The 20,145-nt window shown below is 41.6% G+C and overlaps 1 protein-coding gene across 6 annotated transcripts in view; it reads left to right on the forward strand.

Annotated features, from left to right (window-relative positions):
- KIAA2012 (KIAA2012 ortholog) overlaps window positions 1–18,321 on the forward strand; it is a 105,286-nt gene extending 86,965 nt beyond the window's left edge. For 5 of the 6 annotated variants that reach the window (XM_038421496.2, XM_038421497.2, XM_038421502.2 and 2 more), the window contains exons 17-24: window positions 1,577–1,670; window positions 4,284–4,458; window positions 5,453–5,591; window positions 9,449–9,825; window positions 12,615–12,817; window positions 14,658–14,830; window positions 16,620–16,839; window positions 17,391–18,321. In XM_038421496.2, coding sequence (XP_038277424.1) covers window positions 1,577–1,670; window positions 4,284–4,458; window positions 5,453–5,591; window positions 9,449–9,825; window positions 12,615–12,817; window positions 14,658–14,830; window positions 16,620–16,839; window positions 17,391–17,550 — 1,541 coding nt within the window. In that variant the 3' untranslated portion in view covers window positions 17,551–18,321. The remainder of the gene's footprint in view (window positions 1–1,576; window positions 1,671–4,283; window positions 4,459–5,452; window positions 5,592–9,448; window positions 9,826–12,614; window positions 12,818–14,657; window positions 14,831–16,619; window positions 16,840–17,390) is intronic. The other variant, XM_043505601.1, reaches the window with a different exon arrangement.
- Window positions 18,322–20,145: the final 1,824 nt, after the last annotated feature.

The following is a 20,145-nucleotide window of genomic DNA, read 5'->3' on the forward strand; positions in this document are numbered from 1 at the left end:
AAAAAGATACGTTACTTAAAGGCCACATGTTGCAAAAACAAGTGTAGAAAAGCAAAGGCACAGAGCTACAGAAATCATACTGATAGGTTTCAGAGTAGCAGCCGTGTTAGTCTGTATCCGTAAAAAGAAAAGGAGTACTTGTGGCACCTTAGAGACTAACAAATTTATTAGAGCATAAGCTTTCGTGAGCTACAGCTCACTTCATCAGAAACCATACCAGCTTCCTTGGCTCCTCATGTGACTTTGTCCAGATATTTCTGTACAAAGTACCAGGGAAGGGTCCTTCCATAAAAGAATTTATTTAATTTTAAAACAAGTGAGTTTTTGCAATAACACAGCCTCTTAGAATGGTATAGATCACTGAAAGCAGTCAACACTGTCTGACTTTTTATGCATGCTTGGAACAAGGGCTCTCTCTACTGGTGCCTTAACATCCTGTACCACGGGCCAACTCTACAGAGAAAAGTAGTCATCTGACATGACAGCTTATTCCTTTAAGAGTAAATCTTACACCCTCCTCTGCAGATTCAGAGAGCCCTCCTGCAGTGAATGCTTCCCAACACTATCCTGTTTATGGGCCTCAACCCCAACGTGGAGGGCCCACATTTAGGCACAAGAGATTACTTTAATTTCTATGTCCCATTCAGTCCTTGGGCTTTCTGCTGAGATACCATCAAACTGCCAAAAGAAGTGGTAGTTTTTGGCAGCGGGAGAAGATCCTAGTGCTGTGAAGTCCCTTCATGTTTATTTTTATAAACATTCTGGATTTCATTAGAACTGGCCTCAGAATTCACAATGTGGTCCAGTGCTTTGGGTTCAGCCTGTTAGAGAGCAACAGGAGTCAGCCACAAAATTCATATCTATTTTTGAAAACAATACCCACCTCAAAGATTGGGGCTGATCCCATATTACTGGCCTCTAGATTTCATGAAACTTTTTGGAGTTTCAAGACTCAAAAATGTTTAATAAAATCTAGAGATGGGTCTGATCCAAACCCCTCGTATCCAAACTGCCCTTTCCCTACCCCAAGTTTGGGGGAATTCAAAATTTTAATATGAATTTTGCTTCTGGCCAAGACAAAAACCCTCAGCTCCAAACCAAAGTCAGTGGAGTTACTTTCGATTTATACTGCTGTCTGTGAACAAGAGCAAAATGTAACCCTCACTTTCTAATTAAATGGAATGTGTAATTTACACAATAATGGTTTTCATCTGAACTACATTCTTGGCCTGTTTCTAGAATGGACAGGGAATAACATCTGAGAAAACAGGCAGCAACCTTGAATGAAATGGAACCTCAGCCTCCAAAACTGAGTTCTGTTCAAGCTCTATTCTAAATCTAGATTGCAGGATATTTAAGTGGATTCTAAATCTGGCAAAAATTATTTCTCCCACATCTTGTCTTTGGACACTTGTCCACAGGGAATGGTCACATTCCACCAATGCTATTCACTTTAAACTATGTTAAGCATGGCTTTAAAACAAAAGCACAGATACACGTATAGTAGTGATCCTGAGTAGTTTCACCAGTTATAACCCTGACTTGGAGAATAAGAATAATGTTTTTACTTTTACAGATCCAGGTAAGCAAATGAATGGAGCACCTGGATCCCATAGTAATTCACACCTGGGATCCTATGGGGGCCATACAGTGAGCCTTACTGAAGAAATGTGAGTAGTAGGTGTTTTTTTTCTTTTAAATAAAAAGTTTCCTTTTTTGCATCCTACCTTGGTTTTCAATTACATTTCATTTTTATTGGAGAATAGAAATGCAGGAAGCTGAAATTGATCTGTAGCCAGGGGCTTTGAATCTTGATTAAATTACTTTCTAGTGAGCACTGAAACATCAGGGTAGAATTTCTCTCTGATTATGACTTACTTAAGCATATTAGGTAGTGAGAAATACATTCTGAAAGGATAGAGGGCACCCACACTCTCTTGTTATACAGAGTCAGAAATAGAGTTCTTCTCAGACGAGGGGATATGATTGTAGAAGGAGCTATGAGGATGGGTCTTGCATCATGCTCCAGAGTCTAATCATCTTTAAGAAAAGGAGTACTTGTGGCACCTTAGAGACTAACAAATTTATTAGAGCATAAGCTTTCGTGAGCTACAGCTCACTTCATCGGATGCATCGATGAAGTGAGCTGTAGCTCACGAAAGCTTATGCTCTAATAAATTTGTTAGTCTCTAAGGTGCCACAAGTACTCCTTTTCTTTTTGAGAATACAGACTAACACGGCTGCTACTCTGAAACCTGTAATCATCTTTAGGGTATGATGCAAGACCCTCCTATAACCAGGGTTGGGAGAAGAGGAGGAGACTCTGTGATGTCTGCTAAGGACTTCCCTGTGAAGATCTAATTTAACTCAGAAGTGCTTAGATGGTACAGTATTGGGCACAAGAGGAAACCCAAAACAGCCAGATAGTAGTAGTGTTTAGGCACTTTGATACCAAAGTGATAAGAGTTTTTGAAAAACCTCAGATGGAATTACATGTCTCTCCTACTTATCTTACCCCTTGCCCCTGTGACACACTAATGGATGTAAAATTAATGTAAAACTAATGGATATCCAAGGTTACATCACACTGGTGCAAACTCCCTTGCTTTCATGAATTTAAAATAAATGCTTCTCCTCCTCACACACACAGTGCTAGAGCTTCAAATCGAGCACTCTGTGTCCCAGAAAGCAAGGAGCAAACTGATCTGTTGATAATAAGCACACTTTGGAAATATGTCTTTGAGGCACTCTAACTCTCTTAAGCAGCTCAGTCAAAGAATAACAGATCTTTCTGGACAAAAATATTGTTTCCTACTGTAAATTAAATTACAGGCCAGGAAATGGACTACTGTAGCCTCCTTCCTCTCTGGTCTCTGCATTTCTCATCTTTCCCCGCTCCAGACCAGTCACTTTTGCCTAGAGGCATCAATTAACTTGAGTTAAAACAGAACCACAGACTCTTGTCTAGACAAACCCCAAAGTAAGAAGGAAAACAAACAGTGGTAGATTACGCAGAAAATTCGTTACTGAAAACTTACTAAGAAGTTTGGATAACACTGAGCTAAATTCTTCAGTATGTTCTGTCCGCTTTGCACTGCTCTGGTGAAGCAAAGCAGCTGGTGACACACAGCAGCCGGCCATTTAAGCCAAATTTGTGGTTGTTTTGCATCAGTGAAGTGGTGCAAAGCACCTGGAACCTACTAGAGAATCTGCTCCAAAAGGAAAAGGTAAAGATAAGATCTTAGACACACAGAGGTATAGAGAAGTCACAGTGTCTAGCTGAAGGAACAGACCTCAATGAGATTGCGTTGGGTGTACGTCAAGGCAGAATTTGTCCTTGTCATTAAACATTTTTTTCTGTTAGTACTGTAGTTTATCATCAGATAAATTACAGCCCCTCACTTTTTTAAACTGATTTGTTATATGGAAGTTTCAGCTTGAGCTAGAACTGCTATACCACCTGCTAGGAATTATCATTATTTATTTCTTTGAGTATAATGTGGTATGTCCCTTAGCTCTGATATTGCTTTGACTGCTAGAAGAGCAGTAACTTGCATTAAATGAAGGTGTTTCATTTAAAGCATGGATTGAGGTCACGCCTTTTGGATTCTATTCCCAGCTCGGCTGCTGACTCACTGTGAGACTTTCAGCAAAATTCTCATTCTCTGTCCCTCAATTATTATAATCAGTTATTTTATTAATTTGTATACAGCATTACCTACCTGAATGGCAGATAGATAAATTGAATACAATACGGTTTCATACTCAAAAAGATGTACAATACCTGCTTCACAGAGTTGGTGTGAGATTACGTCACCTGAGCACTTGTAGTTCCCATTAACTTCAGTGGAAGCTGTGAGTACTAAGCACTTCTAAGATCCAGGACATTGAAGTTTATAACATTTTTTAGATCTTAAGATGACAAGTGTTACAGGACTGAAAAGTATTTTAATATGTATGATTTTGTTATTAAATGGCCAAGGCACCCACCAATCAGTCTTTGGATCTTTTTTATAGCACAAAAGAGAATGTTATTTGCTTTCCTCAGTAATGAGGAGACAAGAGACCTCCAAGCAGAAAAAGCAGCTACCTGCTGGGGCCATTACAATTACATAAATTGTTCACTGTATGGTATTGACAGGTTACTCCAAAGGCTTTCAAGACTTGCAAGGGAAAAAAGAAAACACATCACCTTTCCCTACTCCTTCATAAGGAGAGACTCTGGAGCTCTAAGACTTTGCCAAAATCTTTGTCTAGTTATTTGTATTGCTTTAATTTTAAAGGGGTCAAGACTCTGAATCTGGTAACTATCTCATGGGACCTTCCAGTCACAAGGTGATGCTACAAGAGAATGTTGGAGTAGCCATGAGTCATTCTGAAAAGCAGCATGGGACAGAGGGAGAAAAGACCACTCTGCTAAAGGAGCTCTGCAAGCAAACTACTGCCAGCATCAGTGCTGTAAGTATCACAGGACACATCTCCAGTAGCAAATGCCTATTGCGTCCTCCTCCTGAAAGGGGTTTGAGAAGAAAGTTAACTTTATTCATACTGGTTATTTACATTAGAACGAAACAGACACTGACTTCATCACTTACAGCCTTACAGAACACAGTGCAATAAGGAAGTAGCCTCTGGTTCATGTTACCAAGTCAGATTCAGTTCTATACCAAAAGGATAGAATTAGGAAAGCACAGAATAAGTCTAGTGCTACCAAAGGCCAAATAATAAATATTGTACAGGACTGACACCAAGTGGACATGATAGAATGGTACTCCACCACTAATCCCCCAGGTGCGCTGACTCTTTGGGGCCAGCAGCCTTGGTGGACATACCAGCAACAGAGAAGAGGAATGCTATAAACCAATGTTTCCAAGGACAATCCCGTCCTTCCCTGCTGTCTGTTTTTGGTCCAGAAACCTGTCGATTGATTCAGGGTGAGGTGGAGCAGAGGGAAGGGAATGATGGATGGTACATTATGGGTGATTGTCCACTATCGGGAATAAAGCTGCCCTCCATTTTGTTGTGCAACTTTGATACCTGAGTAATAAACATAAGCTTTTATTCTAGCATGGGTACGAAACATCTTATAGAGGAAAGCTATTTCCCTCTATATGCCAGAAAGTCACTTGTCAGTGGTCCTGAGAATATGGGTAATTCCAAAGTGCCAAGGCAATTTCTAGACTGATTCCAAAGTGTGATTTTCAGAAGCGATACCATAGGAAAGCCTTTAATGTGGGATGCTCCAAAAACAATACATGTTATTGCTGCAGGTGTGGTGAAGTTCCACTGTGCCTATGAAAAAAAGATACTCTTCTGTATCATTTCATTCTGAACAGTGTTTGAGGTAACTAGTGTGGGCTGCTTGGTACAAAAAAAGTATATTCTTGTTTTTAACTAAATAAATATAACTTATCAGTATGTTTCGGATAAACACTATTACTGTCAATTCTAGTTCCAGGACACAGAAGTTGCAAAGAACAAAATCATGAAAAAGCAGAGAAATGAATTGACCAAGATGGACCCAGTATCCAAAGCACAGAAAAAGAGCAGTAACAAAGACAAACAACACAGCAGAGAAGAATTTGTTGTAGGTAAGAACACACATGTAAAGAAAAAGTCTCAGCTCCAGTATCCTACTTTTTTTACACATGTGCACACACAGACAAATAAAAGATCTGGAAGAAATATCACCAGGAGCAGAATATTAGAACCAAGATCTGCCATGCAGAACTGAAAAGATAATATTTTTATGGTGCTTTTGTTTTGCTCACTGCTCTGTTAGCTCAAAAGGTCCAAGGGAGATTCCATCATTTAGTTCTTATTTTTAGATGTGTGATCAGTTTTTATTAAGATTAATTCCCTTGCTATTTATCATTGAATCAGCTAAGCCGAGCTGTCACTGCTGCAGAAAACAGCTGTGTTGTAACCATGCATACCTAGAAGGAAATATCTTCTGTTTTGCCAGAAGCAAATAATTGTATGCAGTTTTGCAAATAGATATGGTTTGTAGCTAGGTTTTTCCTCCAAGGGTGATTGCAGTATAGCAAAAAAGAAACATGCATACTAAGAGGTGCACATTTATAGTAACTGCTCTTCCTTTTTCATGTTATTTCTACATTATTGCTTATTTGTATTTCAGTAGCTCCTAGGGACGGAGGTTCCCTTTTGCTATTCAGTGTACACAGATTAGCCTCCTGCCTTAAAGGTCTTACACTGCAAACAGACAAAGGAGTGGGGGCGGGACAGAAAGAGGAAGTGACTTGTCCAAGGTTATATAGCAGGTCAGTGGCAGAGCAAGGAAGAGAACCCAGGTCTACTGGATCCCAGTCCAGTGCTCCATCCATTAGATCACACTGTCTTTTGACATTTTTAGGTGTGTTCTCTCTTGTTGTGAACAAATGCTAACATCAGCATTTCATAATAATTTTTGTCAGAGATAAGACCTCAAGCAACACCTTAGGAAGAGAAAAATACAACTAATGTAGTTATGATTGTTGTTTGATATAAGAATAATAATTAGATAGAAAATTACAGTTGGCTGTCTCAAAAAAAAAATCTAATAAATAATTTCTGGATAATTGTTCTGATATTAATCTCTAAACATTGACAGAGCTATCTTCCTTATTTTTAATTTCATCATTGTAGTAATAAAAGATATAATGTTTTGGCTCTTTAAATTGACCTAAGCTGGGCAGGAAACATAACAAAACCAGAAAAACAAGAGCACCAAATTCTTCTTTTCAAAATCACTAAGTTCTGTGCAAGAGGGAAATGTTCATGTCTAAAATGAGTGTTTAGAAAAAAGTTGTGTATCATACCTAATATTTACACTGCCTCCCAATAAACTAACACCAGTTCACTATAATAAAAATATGGAATAGATTTGCCTATAGATTTATGTACTTGTAATATAGATGAGCACAAAGACAACTAACTGCAATATTGGTAAAAAAAAGAGGAGTCCTTGTGGCACCTTACAGACTGACAAATTTATTTGGGCACAAGCTTTCATGGACTAGAACCCACTTCATCAGATGTATGAAGTAAAAGATACAGGAGCAGGTATAAATACATGAAAGGATGTGGGTTGCTTTACCTAGTGTTAGGTCAGTCTAACAAGATAAATCAATTAAACAGTAGGATACCAAGGAAGGAGAAATAACTTTTGAAGTGGTAAGAGAGTGGCCCATTACAGACAGTTGATAAGAAGGTGTGAGTAACACTAGGGAGAAATTAGTATTGGGGAAATTAAGTTTAGGTTTTGTAATGACCCAATCACTCCCAGTCTTTATTCAGGCCTAATCGGATGGTATCTAGTTTGCAAATTAATTCCAGTTCTGCAGTTTCATGTTGGAGTCTGTTTTTGAAGTTTTTTTGTTGAAGAATTGCCACTTTGAGGTCTGTTATTGAGTGACCAGAGAGATGGAAGTGTTCTCCTACTGGTTTTTGAATGTTAGGATTCCTGATATCAGATTTGTGTCCATTTATTCTTTTGCATAGAGACTGTCCGGTTTGGCCAATGTACATGGCAGAGGGGCACTGCTGGCACACGATGGCATATATCACATCGGTAGATGTGCAGGTGAACGAGCCCTGGATGGTGTGGCTGATGTGGTTAGGTCCTTTGATGGTGTCACTTGAATAGATATGTGGACAGAGTTGGCACCGGGGTTTGTAGCAGGGAGTGGTCCCTGGGTCGGTGTTTTTTGTTGTGTGGTGTGTAGTTGCTGGTGAGTATTTGCTTCAGGTTGAGGGGCTGTCTGTAAGTGAGGACTGGCCTGTATCCCAAGATCTGTGATAGTGAGGGGTTGTCCTTCAGGATAGGTTGTAGATCCTTGATGATGTGCTGGAGAGGTTTTAGTTGGGGGCTGTAGGTAACAGCTAGTGGAATTCTGGGGAGCACAAGAGGTCCACTCTCTAGACACCACAGTGCTAATAAGCGATGGTCACATAAACATCCCCTTATACCAGAAACCTACTGACCGCTATACTTACCTACATGCCTCCAGCTTTCATCCAGACCACATCACACGATCCATTGTCTACAGCCAAGCTCTAAGATACAACCGCATTTGCTCCGATCCCTCAGACAGAGACAAACACCTACAGAATCTCTATCAAGCGTTCTTAAAACTGCAATACCCACCAGGTGAAATTAAGAAACAGATTGACAGAGCCAGAAGGGTACCGAGAAGTCACCTACTACAAGACAGGCCCAACAAAGAAAGTAACAGAATGCCACTAGCTGTCATCTACCGCCCCCAACTAAAACCTCTCCAGCGCATCATCAAGGATCTACAACTTATCCTGAAGCACAACCTCTTACTCTCAGGCCAGGCCTCACTTACAGACAGCCCCCCAACCTGAAGCAAATACTCACTAGCAACTACACACCACACAACAAAAAACACCAACCCAGGAACCACACCCTGCTACAAACCCCGGTGCCAACTTTGTCCACATATCTATTCAGGTGACACCATCATAGGACCTAACCACATCGGCCACACCATCCGGGGCTCGTTCACCTGCACATCTACCAATGTGATATATGCCATCGTGTGCCAGCAATGCCTCTCTGCCATGTACATTGGCCAAACCGGACAGTCTCTATGCAAAAGAATAAATGGACACAAATCTGACATCAGGAATCCTAACATTCAAAAACCAGTAGGAGAACACTTCAATCTCTCTGGTCACTCAATAACGGACCTCAAAGTGGCAATTCTTCAACAAAAAAACTTCAAAAACAGACTCCAACATGAAACTGCAGAACTGGAATTAATTTGCAAACTAGATACCATCCGATTAGGCCTAAATAAAGACTGGGAGTGGTTGGGTCATTACAAAACCTAAACTTAAATTTCCCCAGTACTAATTTCTCCCTACTGTTACTCACACCTTCTTGTCAACTGTCTGTAATGGACCACTCTCTTACCACTTCAAAAATTCTCTCTCCTCCTTTGGTATCCTGCTGTTAATTGATTTATCTCGTTAGACTGACCTAACACTAGGTAAAGCAACCCACATCCTTTCATGTATTTATACCTGCTCCTGTATCTTTTACTTCATACATTTGATGAAGTGGGTTCTAGCCCACAAAAGCATATACCCAAATAAATTTGTTAGTCTGTAAGGTGCCACAAGGACTCCTCGGTTTTTTTGCTGATACAGACTAACACGGCTACCATTGAAACCTGCAATATTGGTGACATCTGGAAAAAACATTCTGCAACTTGATTAGAGATCAGGTTACAGTGGGTTGGCTGTATCAGCTGATACCATGGGACATGTGCAGGAATAAAAATTTGACCGCTTTTGGAGGGGCACATTCTGTGCCTCTGCCACGGCCCCAGGGCTGGAGGAGTTCTGTGTCCCTGCTTGCCCCCCCTTGTGCACACCCTTGGCTGACACAAATCAAGATTTGGAATTAATTGTGTTCTTACAGGAAAACCAAAACAGAAAAAGGCTGATGAGAAAAGAACTTCCTCTCTCAAGAAAAAGACTACTAGAGTCAAAAGACAAGGGACCATCCAAGAATCAAAGCATAAGGAAGGAAGGCAGAAAGCAGAAGAAGCTGATCAGAGCAGTGCAGCTGCTGAAGATGAGGAGTTATGTGATGACAGGAGCCCTTCTCCCTCCAGCTCTCCTATTAAGGACCATTTGCTCTCTCCTGAGAGCCCTCGGTTTTGTTTTGAGGATTATGGCAATCCTTCTGGGTCTAGTCCAGTTTCCGTTCACAAAAAATTTACTCAGACTCACCCAATAATCACCACAGTTAGTGGCACTGAATTGGATGCAGGCATAAGCAATGAGGTTTCAGAGGTAAGAACTGGGGTTTTCCCTTATGGTCAGAGATAGAAAGAATGATTCATTGAACTGCCTTTTACATTCTAGGATTGCAATAGGGACCTACCTGCTCAGGGCCCACTTTAGATTCCTTCATCTTCCTTGGTTCTCTCACTCTCAACACGGTTTGGCTACTGAGGTGACTTAGCCCTCTGGCAGATCACAACAAGCCCACCCCTTCCTGTGTATCAAGTCCAGACACAAAACAAAAATCTTCTGCCCCAGTCTCAGGGTGGGCCCAGCCTTGCCTTATAGAACACCTGTCTTCTCTTTCACCATTGCTCTTCCATTCCAACTCTGCCATTCTCCTGAGCTCAGCTCCAGCCCTCTGGGGCTCCGCTCAGTCCCTCCAGCGTCTCCCTGATCACAGTGTCACATCACTAGATGGCAGTGCAGACTGTTCCTTAGTCCTCTGTAGCAGTTGAGGGAACCCACGCTCACACCCATTCTCTTCTACAGGCTCCCAGGCCTGGGAACCCAAAACAACTGGGCTTACTGCCCGTCCATCACTTCAGCTACTCTGATTCTCCTTCCAAAGGCTTATTTCTGACTTCCAACCCTCCTGCCCACCTACCAGCCCATCCGCTCCTGATAGAGTACTGATTCCCAAGGCTGCTTTCCCTGTTTGGCTCCCCATTTGACTAAACGGCCAGCTGCTCATTTTCCTGCAGGCCTGCTCTTAGCCACAGGATGCCCCATCATGTGACTTTGCTTATTCCTCTACTTGGAGAGGCAAGCTCTCTAGCACTCTCCTGCTCAGCCCAAACCCCTTAAAGGATCAGATCTTTTGGTTATTGCAGGTCAGTAGGTTATTCACCTCCATAGTAGTCCCTGTCTATTACAGGAACAAGCAATCACTTGGTGAGATTTACGGCTGGTGAACTTAGAACAAACAAAAGGAAATATAGCAGTGTAGTTAGCTTATGGGCTTCACTGCCACCAGAACATTAAATACTGTAGCTAAGGAATTTAAAAGGCTGCATAATATTATGACCAATAACAACATGTGTGATTATGTTTGCTGCAGTAAATATAACAAATTCTTTACCTTCCTGCTATGGGAAAGAGACCACTGCCCTTCAAAAACAGTCGTCCCCAGGCTGGTATGAGAAGCCTGGGGAACATGGAAGGATATGAAGTCAATTAATCCTCTCGTTCTGGGTCAAGCAGGCTCAGTTGTCCTTTCCCCAGTGTCAGTTGTGATCTACCCCCTTGACGAGAGTTCTACCTTCTCTGGAAGCCCTAGCATGATCAACACCAAGCCTTGAGCCCAGCCCCAGACTGTATTGTCCGAGGCTCTCTCCTTCTCTTGTTTCACCCCTTCCAGGTTCTTCTATTTTCTGTTTCTTGATGGGCCTTTCCCACAGCCCCCTAGACTCTCTTAGTGGAAAACCCTGCACCAGGTTTCAGGTCAGATATCTATCAATCAACCTCGCTCACTCACACGTCTGAGTGTTGCTTATGTTCCTTGGCACTCCTTCCCACTTCCCAGCATGCTTTGTAGTAGCCTACAGTCCTGTAACCCTAGAGAGACTACAGTTTTCAGAATGCCACTCTTTCAAGGGCCAGAACTCAGAGCAGGGATGAGCAGGCCCAGGCCTGTCCTTAAAGGGATAGTAGATCACATGACTGAATCTTGTGCTTCAACAGATGCAGACAAAACATTTTATTTGGAGAGGCTAGAGTTAAAAAATAATAGCTGCTGTCTATCACTTCAATGAGCAGTTCTGTAGCATAACTAAATTGGTCCACTTTTAATAGAGAGATGAACAAGCTTCTGTTCCAAATTCAGTGTTTCCTTCATTTATTAATGCAATCCCTAATTTTTCTGCGGAGGCAAAGCCTCACTGAGCCCTCAGTTGTCTACACCAGGGTGGGCAAATGAGCCCATGAGCCACACCATGCAGCTCAGCCCCGCTCTGGTGCCTGGGCGGGATGCTGGATCAGGGGCCGCAGCACACAGCTTGGCTCCACTCCAGCTGGTGCTGGGTCGAGGGCCGCACCACATAGCTTGGCTTCGCTCCAGCCGGGGTGCTGGGCGCAGGGGCAGGGGCTGCACCACACAGCTCCCGGAAGCCGTGGCATAGCCCCGCTCTGGCTCCTACATGCTCCAACGGGAGCTGCAAGGATGGTGCCTGCACATGGGGCAGCATGCAGAGCCGCCTGGCCACACACCCCTCATAGGAGCAGAAGAGACATGTCACTGCTTCCGGGAGCAACTTGAGGTAAGTGCCGCTCGGAGACTGCAGCCCCTGAGCCTCTCCCCATGTCCCAACCCTGATCTCCCTCCTGCTCTCCAAACCCCTCAATCCCAACCTGGAGCATCCTCCTGTACCCCAAACCTCTCATCCCCATCGCCACCCCCAGCTGGAACCAGCCGAAGAGAGAGGAGGTGGTATCAGAAATCTGAACTTGAGCCAAGCTTCATAGAATTTGGTTTACAATAGTGAAAAATCAGGGGAATGTAAACTATGGGGGAGCTTTGTGAAAGTTATCAGATGTCATAATGCAAGGCACCCGCTTGGAGTCACCTATGGAATGAGAGGTATATTTACTGTACAGAGTAAATGGCGCAGGTAAAGTCGATCACATTAACAATGAGTGTCTCAGGTAAGGCAAATGTACTCTAGGATATGTAAATCTCATATAAAGTGCATCCATTTCAGGGACTGTGAATCCCATTGTTAACAATTGAACAAATGAACCAATCAGCAATTAGAGTGCAAACTTTATTTAGTAGGTGTCTTTTCCTTCTATCCATTCAGGATCGCCCTGGAAAGCAGCAAGAGGAGAAATTATCACGGGACAGAATGCGAGCGGAGAAGGCAGAGAGAAGACGGCTAGAAGTAGAGAGGAAAAGAAGGGAACAGGAGGAACAGAAATGGAAAAAGCAAGAGCAGCAGGAGCGTATGGAAAAAATAAAAGAAGAACTGGAACAAGAACAGAAGAGAAGGGTAGAGGAGATGAGGTTAGTGGGGAATAAGGTTCCAGATGGGAAAGGAAATATTTGGGTCGAATGGCAACATAAAAAGCATGATTGTTCTTTGCCATTTAAGGAACACATCAAGCACTTAAACCCCCAAACTCCATCTACCCATACATGAGGAAATACACCTCTCCAAATATCCCACTTCTCACACCAGGAACGTACTAAGACATCTCAAGGTTGGACGTCCTCTTATATCAATACTCCCTGATTGATAAGACCAAACAGTAGAACAAGGCAGCACAGATATATAAAAAAAAATAAAAGAAGGTTCCAGAATATCATAAGTAGGGTTGTCAAGTGATTAAAAAAATTTAATCACATGATTAGTCGTGTGATTAAAGAAATTAATTGCAATTAATTGCACTGTTAAACAATAATAGAATACCACTTATTTAAATATTTGTGGATGTTTTCTACATTTTTAAATATATTCAGTTCAATTAAAAAATATTTTCATTTTTTATTACAAGTATTTGTACTGTAAAAAAACCACACTAGTATTTTTCAGTTCACCTAATACATGTACTGTAGTGCAATCTCTTTAACGTGAAAGTTGAACTTACAAATGTAGAATTATGTACAAAAACACTGCACTCAAAAATAAAACAATGTAAAATTTTAGAGCCTGCAAGTCCACTCAATCCTACTTCTTGTTCAGCCAATCGCTCAGACAAACAAGTTTGTTTACATTTGAAGGAGATAATGCTGCCTGCTTCTGATTTACAGTGTCACCTGAAAGTGAGAACAGGCATTCTCATGGCATTGTTGTAGCCAGCGTTGCAAGATATTTATGTGCCAGATGTGCAAAAGATTCATACCGCCCTTCATGCTTCAACCATCGTTCCAGGGGACATGCGTCCATGCTGATGATGTGTTCTGCTCGATAACAATCCAAAGCAGTGCGGACCAGTGCATGTACATTTTCATTATCTGAGTCAAATGCTACCAGCAGAAGGTTGATTTTCTTTTTTGGTAGTTTGGGTTCTGAAGTTTCCGCATCAGAGTATTGCTCTTTTAAGACTTCTGAAAGCATGCGCCACACCTCGTCCCTCTCAGATTTTGGAAGGCACTTCAGATTCTTAAACCTTGGGTCGAGTGCTGTAGGTATCTTTAGAAATCTCACATTGGTACCTTCTTTGCGTTTTGTCAAATCTGCAGTGAATGTTCTTAAAATGAACATGTGCTAGGTCATCATCTGATACTGCTATAACATGAAATATATGGCAGAATGTGGATAAAACACAAAGCAGGAGACATACAATTCTCCCTCAAGAAATTCAGTCACAAATTTAATTAACGCTTTTTTTTTTTTTAAACAATCATCATCAGTATGGAAGCATATCCTTTGGAATGGTGGCCAAAGCATGAAGGAACATACGAATGTTTAGCATATCTGGTACGTAAATACCTTTTTAATGCCAGCTACAAAAGTGCCTGATAACGCCTGTTCTCACTTTCTGGTGACATTGTAAATAAGAAGAGGGCAGCATTATCTCCTGTAAATGTAAACAAACTTGTTTGTCTGAGCGATTGGTTGAACAAGAAGTAGGGCTGAGTGGACTTGTACACTCTAAAGTTTTACATAGTTGTATTTTTGAGTGCAGTTATGTAACAAAAAAAAATCTACATTTTAAGGAAGATTAAATTTGTGGAACCAAGCTGACATCACTAATCAGCCACTTTGTCCTGTTTTAACCATCCCTTCTCTTACATTGTATTCATTTGTAGATCTTTGGGCCAGGAACATGCTCTTTTTACCATCTATGAAGAGTGCTCAGCAGGCCCTCAGTACCCCAACAATTAATAATTTGTGTTTCAGTTTACGGAAACAGGAGCTAGAGGAACAGCACCGGCGCCAGGAGGAAGAAGCAGCGAGGAAGTTACAACACGAGAAAGCAGCACAGGAACGTATCCGACAGCAGCAGGAGGAATATCGAAGAAAACTTCTGGCGCTGCAGAAGAAGAGACAACAGGAGGAACGAGAACGTGCAGGTGCTCTAAAGAAGGGCTAAAACTTACTGTATCAGCAGATAACTCACCCAGAAGGGTGGTTTTCCGGTCAAGGCACTGGACTCAGACTCAGGAGCTCCTGGCTCTGCCTGGAATTCCTGACACCTCTTTGGCAAGTCTCTTAATCTCTTTATTCCTCATCATCTGTACAATGGTGATAAATAATAATACTCCCCTTCTTCAGGGAGTGTTGAAAAAGTGAATTATTTAATGTCTGTAAGGCACCCAGGTATTACAATGAATGGGGCCATCTATGGAAGTACCATATCTATGGTAGTAGATAGGAGCTTCTTCATTAAAATTCCTCCATGGCTCTAGTAATAAGGGATCCAGAGAAATTCGTCACAGGTGGCCTAGTGTCTAACAAGGCAGCAGACAGGTTTCTCAAGCAGTCAGTCCTCTTTGATCACAATACAGGAGAACCTGCTTATAGTGAAGTGAAAATCCCAAATTGCATCAGCACAGTTGGAGTGAATTTCACGCCCCCAGTAGTGGGGTCCATTGTTCCGATTCCTCTAGGAATATTTCATTCCAAGGACACTCTTACCATCCCCCATCTCTGTTCTGACTGAAAAGAAGCTGCCACTACTGTATGGGTGGGTGAGAGGCAAAGGAATTCTTACCGTCTGCGTTGGCTGCAGCTGCTGTCACTGGAAGCGAAGACATGGTTTTTGAGAGGCACTCGTGTAGCTGCTAGTGGCCCCTGTGGCAGGGGGGTGGATGGAAGAAAGACCCCCAGCTGCAGCTGAAAAGGGGAGCTTTGCCATATTGGCCCTCTCTGTTTATTGTGAAATTCAGCTTATAATAAAGTTTTTTGGAAACATCATATCTTGTTTAAACAAAACAAAATCAACTGTGATGCACTCCAGTCCCTTTGCTTGATATTCGCACTACCGTGAGACAGAGTGGTTAGTTTCTGGGTTCTATTCCCAACTTTGCCAGTGATTTGCCCCATAACCTTATGCAAGTCACCTAACCTGTATTTTACAGATGGGGGACATTAGTACTTCACTACTCACAGAAGTCTTGTGGCGATTAATATGTTAAAGTTTGTAAAGCACTGTGAGATGCTTTGAAGAAAGGCCCTGTAAAAATACAAAGGCTGATTTGATACCCAGGTCACAGGCAAGAGCAGAGAATGAAAAAACTAGAGCTGTCAAGCGATTAAAAAAATTAATCGTGAAATTTTAAAAGTTATTCGTGATTAATTGCTGTTTTCATCACACAGTTAAACAATATTAGAATACTATTTATTTAAATATTTTTGGGGGTTTTCTATATATAGGGTCAGGGCTGGGGGTTCTGGGCTTCAATCCTGCTCACAGCTTCAGACGCTCTTAGGGCATGGGGCTTCATCCCCACTCGAGGTGCAATGCAGGGCTCTGGGTTTCAGCCTGGCGCAGGGTGGGCCTCAGGGCTCCAGCCCCCCCGCTGCCCGGGAAGCTGCAGGCTAGGGCTACTTCAGCCCTGCCACCACCACCGATGCCTCCGGGCTGCCCACGCTTCCTGGAGCCATATAACTACATGAGAATTGCCTTAAAAATGTAAGTAATTGTTTAGCACTAATAGCTGAAAACAAATACTTGCAAATGTGCTGAATGAAAAGTTGGATTTTTTAAATCTCAGTTTTAGGGACCTGGGGTTTTTAAAACACTTGGGGTTGACAATACTGCAATAGCAATATCATTTTGTGTTTTCAATACAGTTAAACAACCATTTCCTAAATAGAAAATCTTGGCAGCTACTAATTATCTGGTCATCCACCCCCTAGAGGCAGAAAAACACAAACAGAAAGAAAGGGAAATGTGGCTAGAGATGGAACGACAACGGCTAGCAGAGATGGCAGAAGAAGAACGCCTGGAGTATGAGAGAAGGAAACTGGAAGAGGAGGAACAGGCAAGGCGTGAGGCCGAGGAAACGAGGAAGAAAGCAGAAGCAGCAACTAGATTAGCTTTGGAGGAAGCAAAGACACAAGCACAACTTCTAGCCAGGTAAACAGCCTTATTCAGAAAAGGAAATTATTCCTGCTGAATAGTAACACATCAGTAGTTAACATCAGTCACTTGGGGGCACTCTAAACAAAAACACTACTAGGGCTGGAACTATGTCATGAAAATATCTTCACTGGTTCACACTGGAATTTCAGTAACGAGTCTCAAATTCTAACGTTTGGTCCTGTGTACTCTAGAACTCCAAATTACAAAATGATTCTTTGTGGTGTAGACAAAACTCAACCATGTTTTCAGTACATCCCCAAACTGTGTGCTAAAGCTTTACATGGATCCCAAGTTTTTGAATAGTTCAGCGACACAGCTAGTATCCCATCTATACTACAAAATGGTGCACAGTGCCCAGGTTTCCCCCTACACCTGAAATAGTATAGCTGAAGTAAAAAGTTACACCAGCATGAATTTAAATTGCTGAGTTTATAATTATTAAGGAAAAAGATATTGACCTAGCCCACTCCTAATAAATGAAAGGAAGGCAGCTAGTGTTCCTTGATTCATCTCTAAATATTTTAATTAGCATTGTTTGTTTGCAGGCAAAGAGAAGCTCTGAAGCAGCACCTGCAATTCCAGCGGGAGTTGCTAGTGGAAGCCAGTGGACTGGAACATACACAGCAAATTTCACGGCCATGGGTTTATTCTTATTTTCAGCTGCTCCAAATGCTAGGCCCAGAGACAGCAAAAGAAAACAAATAAATGCAAGGATACTGAGAGGACAGGGGTTATTGCAGTGGACTCTTCCAATTCATTGAATCCAATTAAGAATTCCTTTGAACTTGTCTGACCCAATGGGAAGTACAAAACATGGCTTAAGACTTCCCTATTGCTTCTTGGGGAGACATTTTCTCTTCTAAATCCACTTCCCCAATAGATAAGTACACTTTATATGTTCATCCAATAGGTGGGAAATCAAGCATTCAAGATGCTATAGTCAACCAATAGACGACCTAATTAACAGCCTGAGTTAGCCCTACAGTCTTTCGTGGCCCTTGTAAGAGCAGACTTCTCCTACCCTGTTGCCCCCTCCCAGATTCTCAGGACCATTCTGTAGAAGCAGGGCAGTAGCTTTCACAATCTTGTGGAGCATATGAGGGCCTCTCTGACTTGCAGAAGGATCCTGAGGCCAACTGACTTACCTATGCTCATTAGATCCAGATACCGCTAGATTTTATGCATATTAGCATCATGCAATCCCAAGAAGCCAACAAAGACGTCAAATAAAGACTGCTACCCCCAAGAGAACAATTCTTGTTTCTCAAAATCAGGTTAATCATGTTTTCTTCTGCATTGTTTTTTTATAGCATGTAACAGAGTTAAATTTATATGTGCAAACCACACTGCACATTTTCAATAGATTTGGAACAATATCAGAAATATTTGTATGCTCTTGCTGAATTGGAGCTGGACTTCAGTTGAATTAAATGTGCATTAACTACTAGTGCTAGAAGAAAAAGTTTATTTACAGTACTTTTACAGTACAGAGCTTTCCTGTAAAAAAAAAAAAAAAAAGGTAGTGAGTGGAATCTTAATGTATGTAGCTCCTTTAACCCTCCGTATATATTGCTTGTGGCTGATCTTTAATAAGCATGTCTGGCTGTGCACCAGAAATACAGAGTTTGCACTTGCTGGACATAAACACAGATTTTCAAAAAAAAAAAAAAAAAAAAAAAACACCACACTCCATATACAAAAATAACTTTCCCTTTCTACATTCTTATTATGAAACAGTATCCACCTGCAAGTTTTTTCATCATATCTGTACATTAGAAGACCTCTTAATGAATATACCCTTATTTTACATAGATGCAGTGTGTGTTATAGGCTTTTAAAAACAATGTATTACATTTTGTGCATCGTATACAATATCAAGAGATTCTGAGTGAAAGGGACAGAATTTAGGTGACGGCTTTTCACTTTGATTCCCTCTTCCTAGCAACATGCAAGCACAAAGCCCAGTCCACCTCTGGGTAAGAGAGACCTGGATGCAGCTCGCGTAAGAACTTATGAATTCTGTTCCTACAGAACTCCCTTTTCTGCCAGAAATGCTCCTTCCACTTAACTCCTTCCAGGGAACAATGGAAAAACATGTCAAAACCACAAAAACAGGTATCTAGCACGTGATTACGTGGGAGAGGTAAGATGGGTGATTATCTTTTTGGGATCAACTTCTGTTGGTGAGAAGGACAAATGTTTGAGCTTACAGAGAGCTCTGTGAAACGTACTCAGTGTCACAGCTAAATCCAGGGTATAACAGATGGTTTAGCACAGATGAACCTGGGAGCTTTAATTTGTAACTTTGCTAGATACTAAAAATCATAGAGTAGAGTAGAGAGACACTGGAACATTATCTAATATCTTCCTACATGAAGCCAGGGTTGAGTTTCCAAGATGTGTCTTGGGGAGGAGGGGGAGAAAGATGATAGCGTACACTCCCCTAAATCTTCCCAACAGTGCAGCAAGACTGATGGTCACAATGGGAGAGGAGTATTAACTATAGGTTATCTAACTGCTCACAGCAAGTCCAGATAAAACATGGTTGCCTAACAGCATCATATGTATGCAGCTGAAGGAAGAGCAAACTCCCAGTGGGAAATTTTAGGGGAAAAAAGTTTTGTATAGAAAAGACCTCACCATTTCATCTTCACTGGAGTGAGCAAGAGAAGGCCATGTTCAGCAAGCTCTCCACCAAACTAAGACTCTCTAGTAGTCTCAAAAGAGGGTTTTATGCAGTCCCTCCTCACCTGAGAAGTTAATGTAAATCAGCATATAAAATGTAGATTGGGAGGAAAAAGGTCCAGTGGTTAGGATGCTAGTCTAGAAGTCAATTGATCTGGATACAATTCCCAGCTGTGCTACAGTCTCTCTCTGCCTCAGTTAATCCTCTGTGAAGCAGGAATAGTGGTAATTTCCTACCACATAGAGATGTTGTGAGGATGCATTTATTAGAAAGATGGAGAGGTGCTCAGATACTGCTGTTACAGAGGCACAGAAGTACCTAAGATATAGCTAAAGCACATAGAGAACATCTCAAGGAAACAGTATTTTGCTTCACCATATATTATATTGGTGATTTGTTCTTTTGAAGGTCATTCTTCTTCTAGAAATCATTTGGTTAAACATAACACTTAAAAAATTCCATATTCTCTGACTTTTTTAAAGCAAAATTTTAATATTTTAAAAGAATTGTTTAGTGCAGCTAGGAGTACAAAAGAAGTGTACTACTAGATGGGAAAAGGGACATAAACCACAAGCATGAAAGGAAATACATTTATAACTGTACAGTGAGCTCCA

The sequence above is a fragment of the Dermochelys coriacea genome, chromosome 11 (genome assembly GCF_009764565.3).
Source record: "Dermochelys coriacea isolate rDerCor1 chromosome 11, rDerCor1.pri.v4, whole genome shotgun sequence".
NCBI classification, from domain to species: domain Eukaryota; kingdom Metazoa; phylum Chordata; order Testudines; family Dermochelyidae; genus Dermochelys; species Dermochelys coriacea.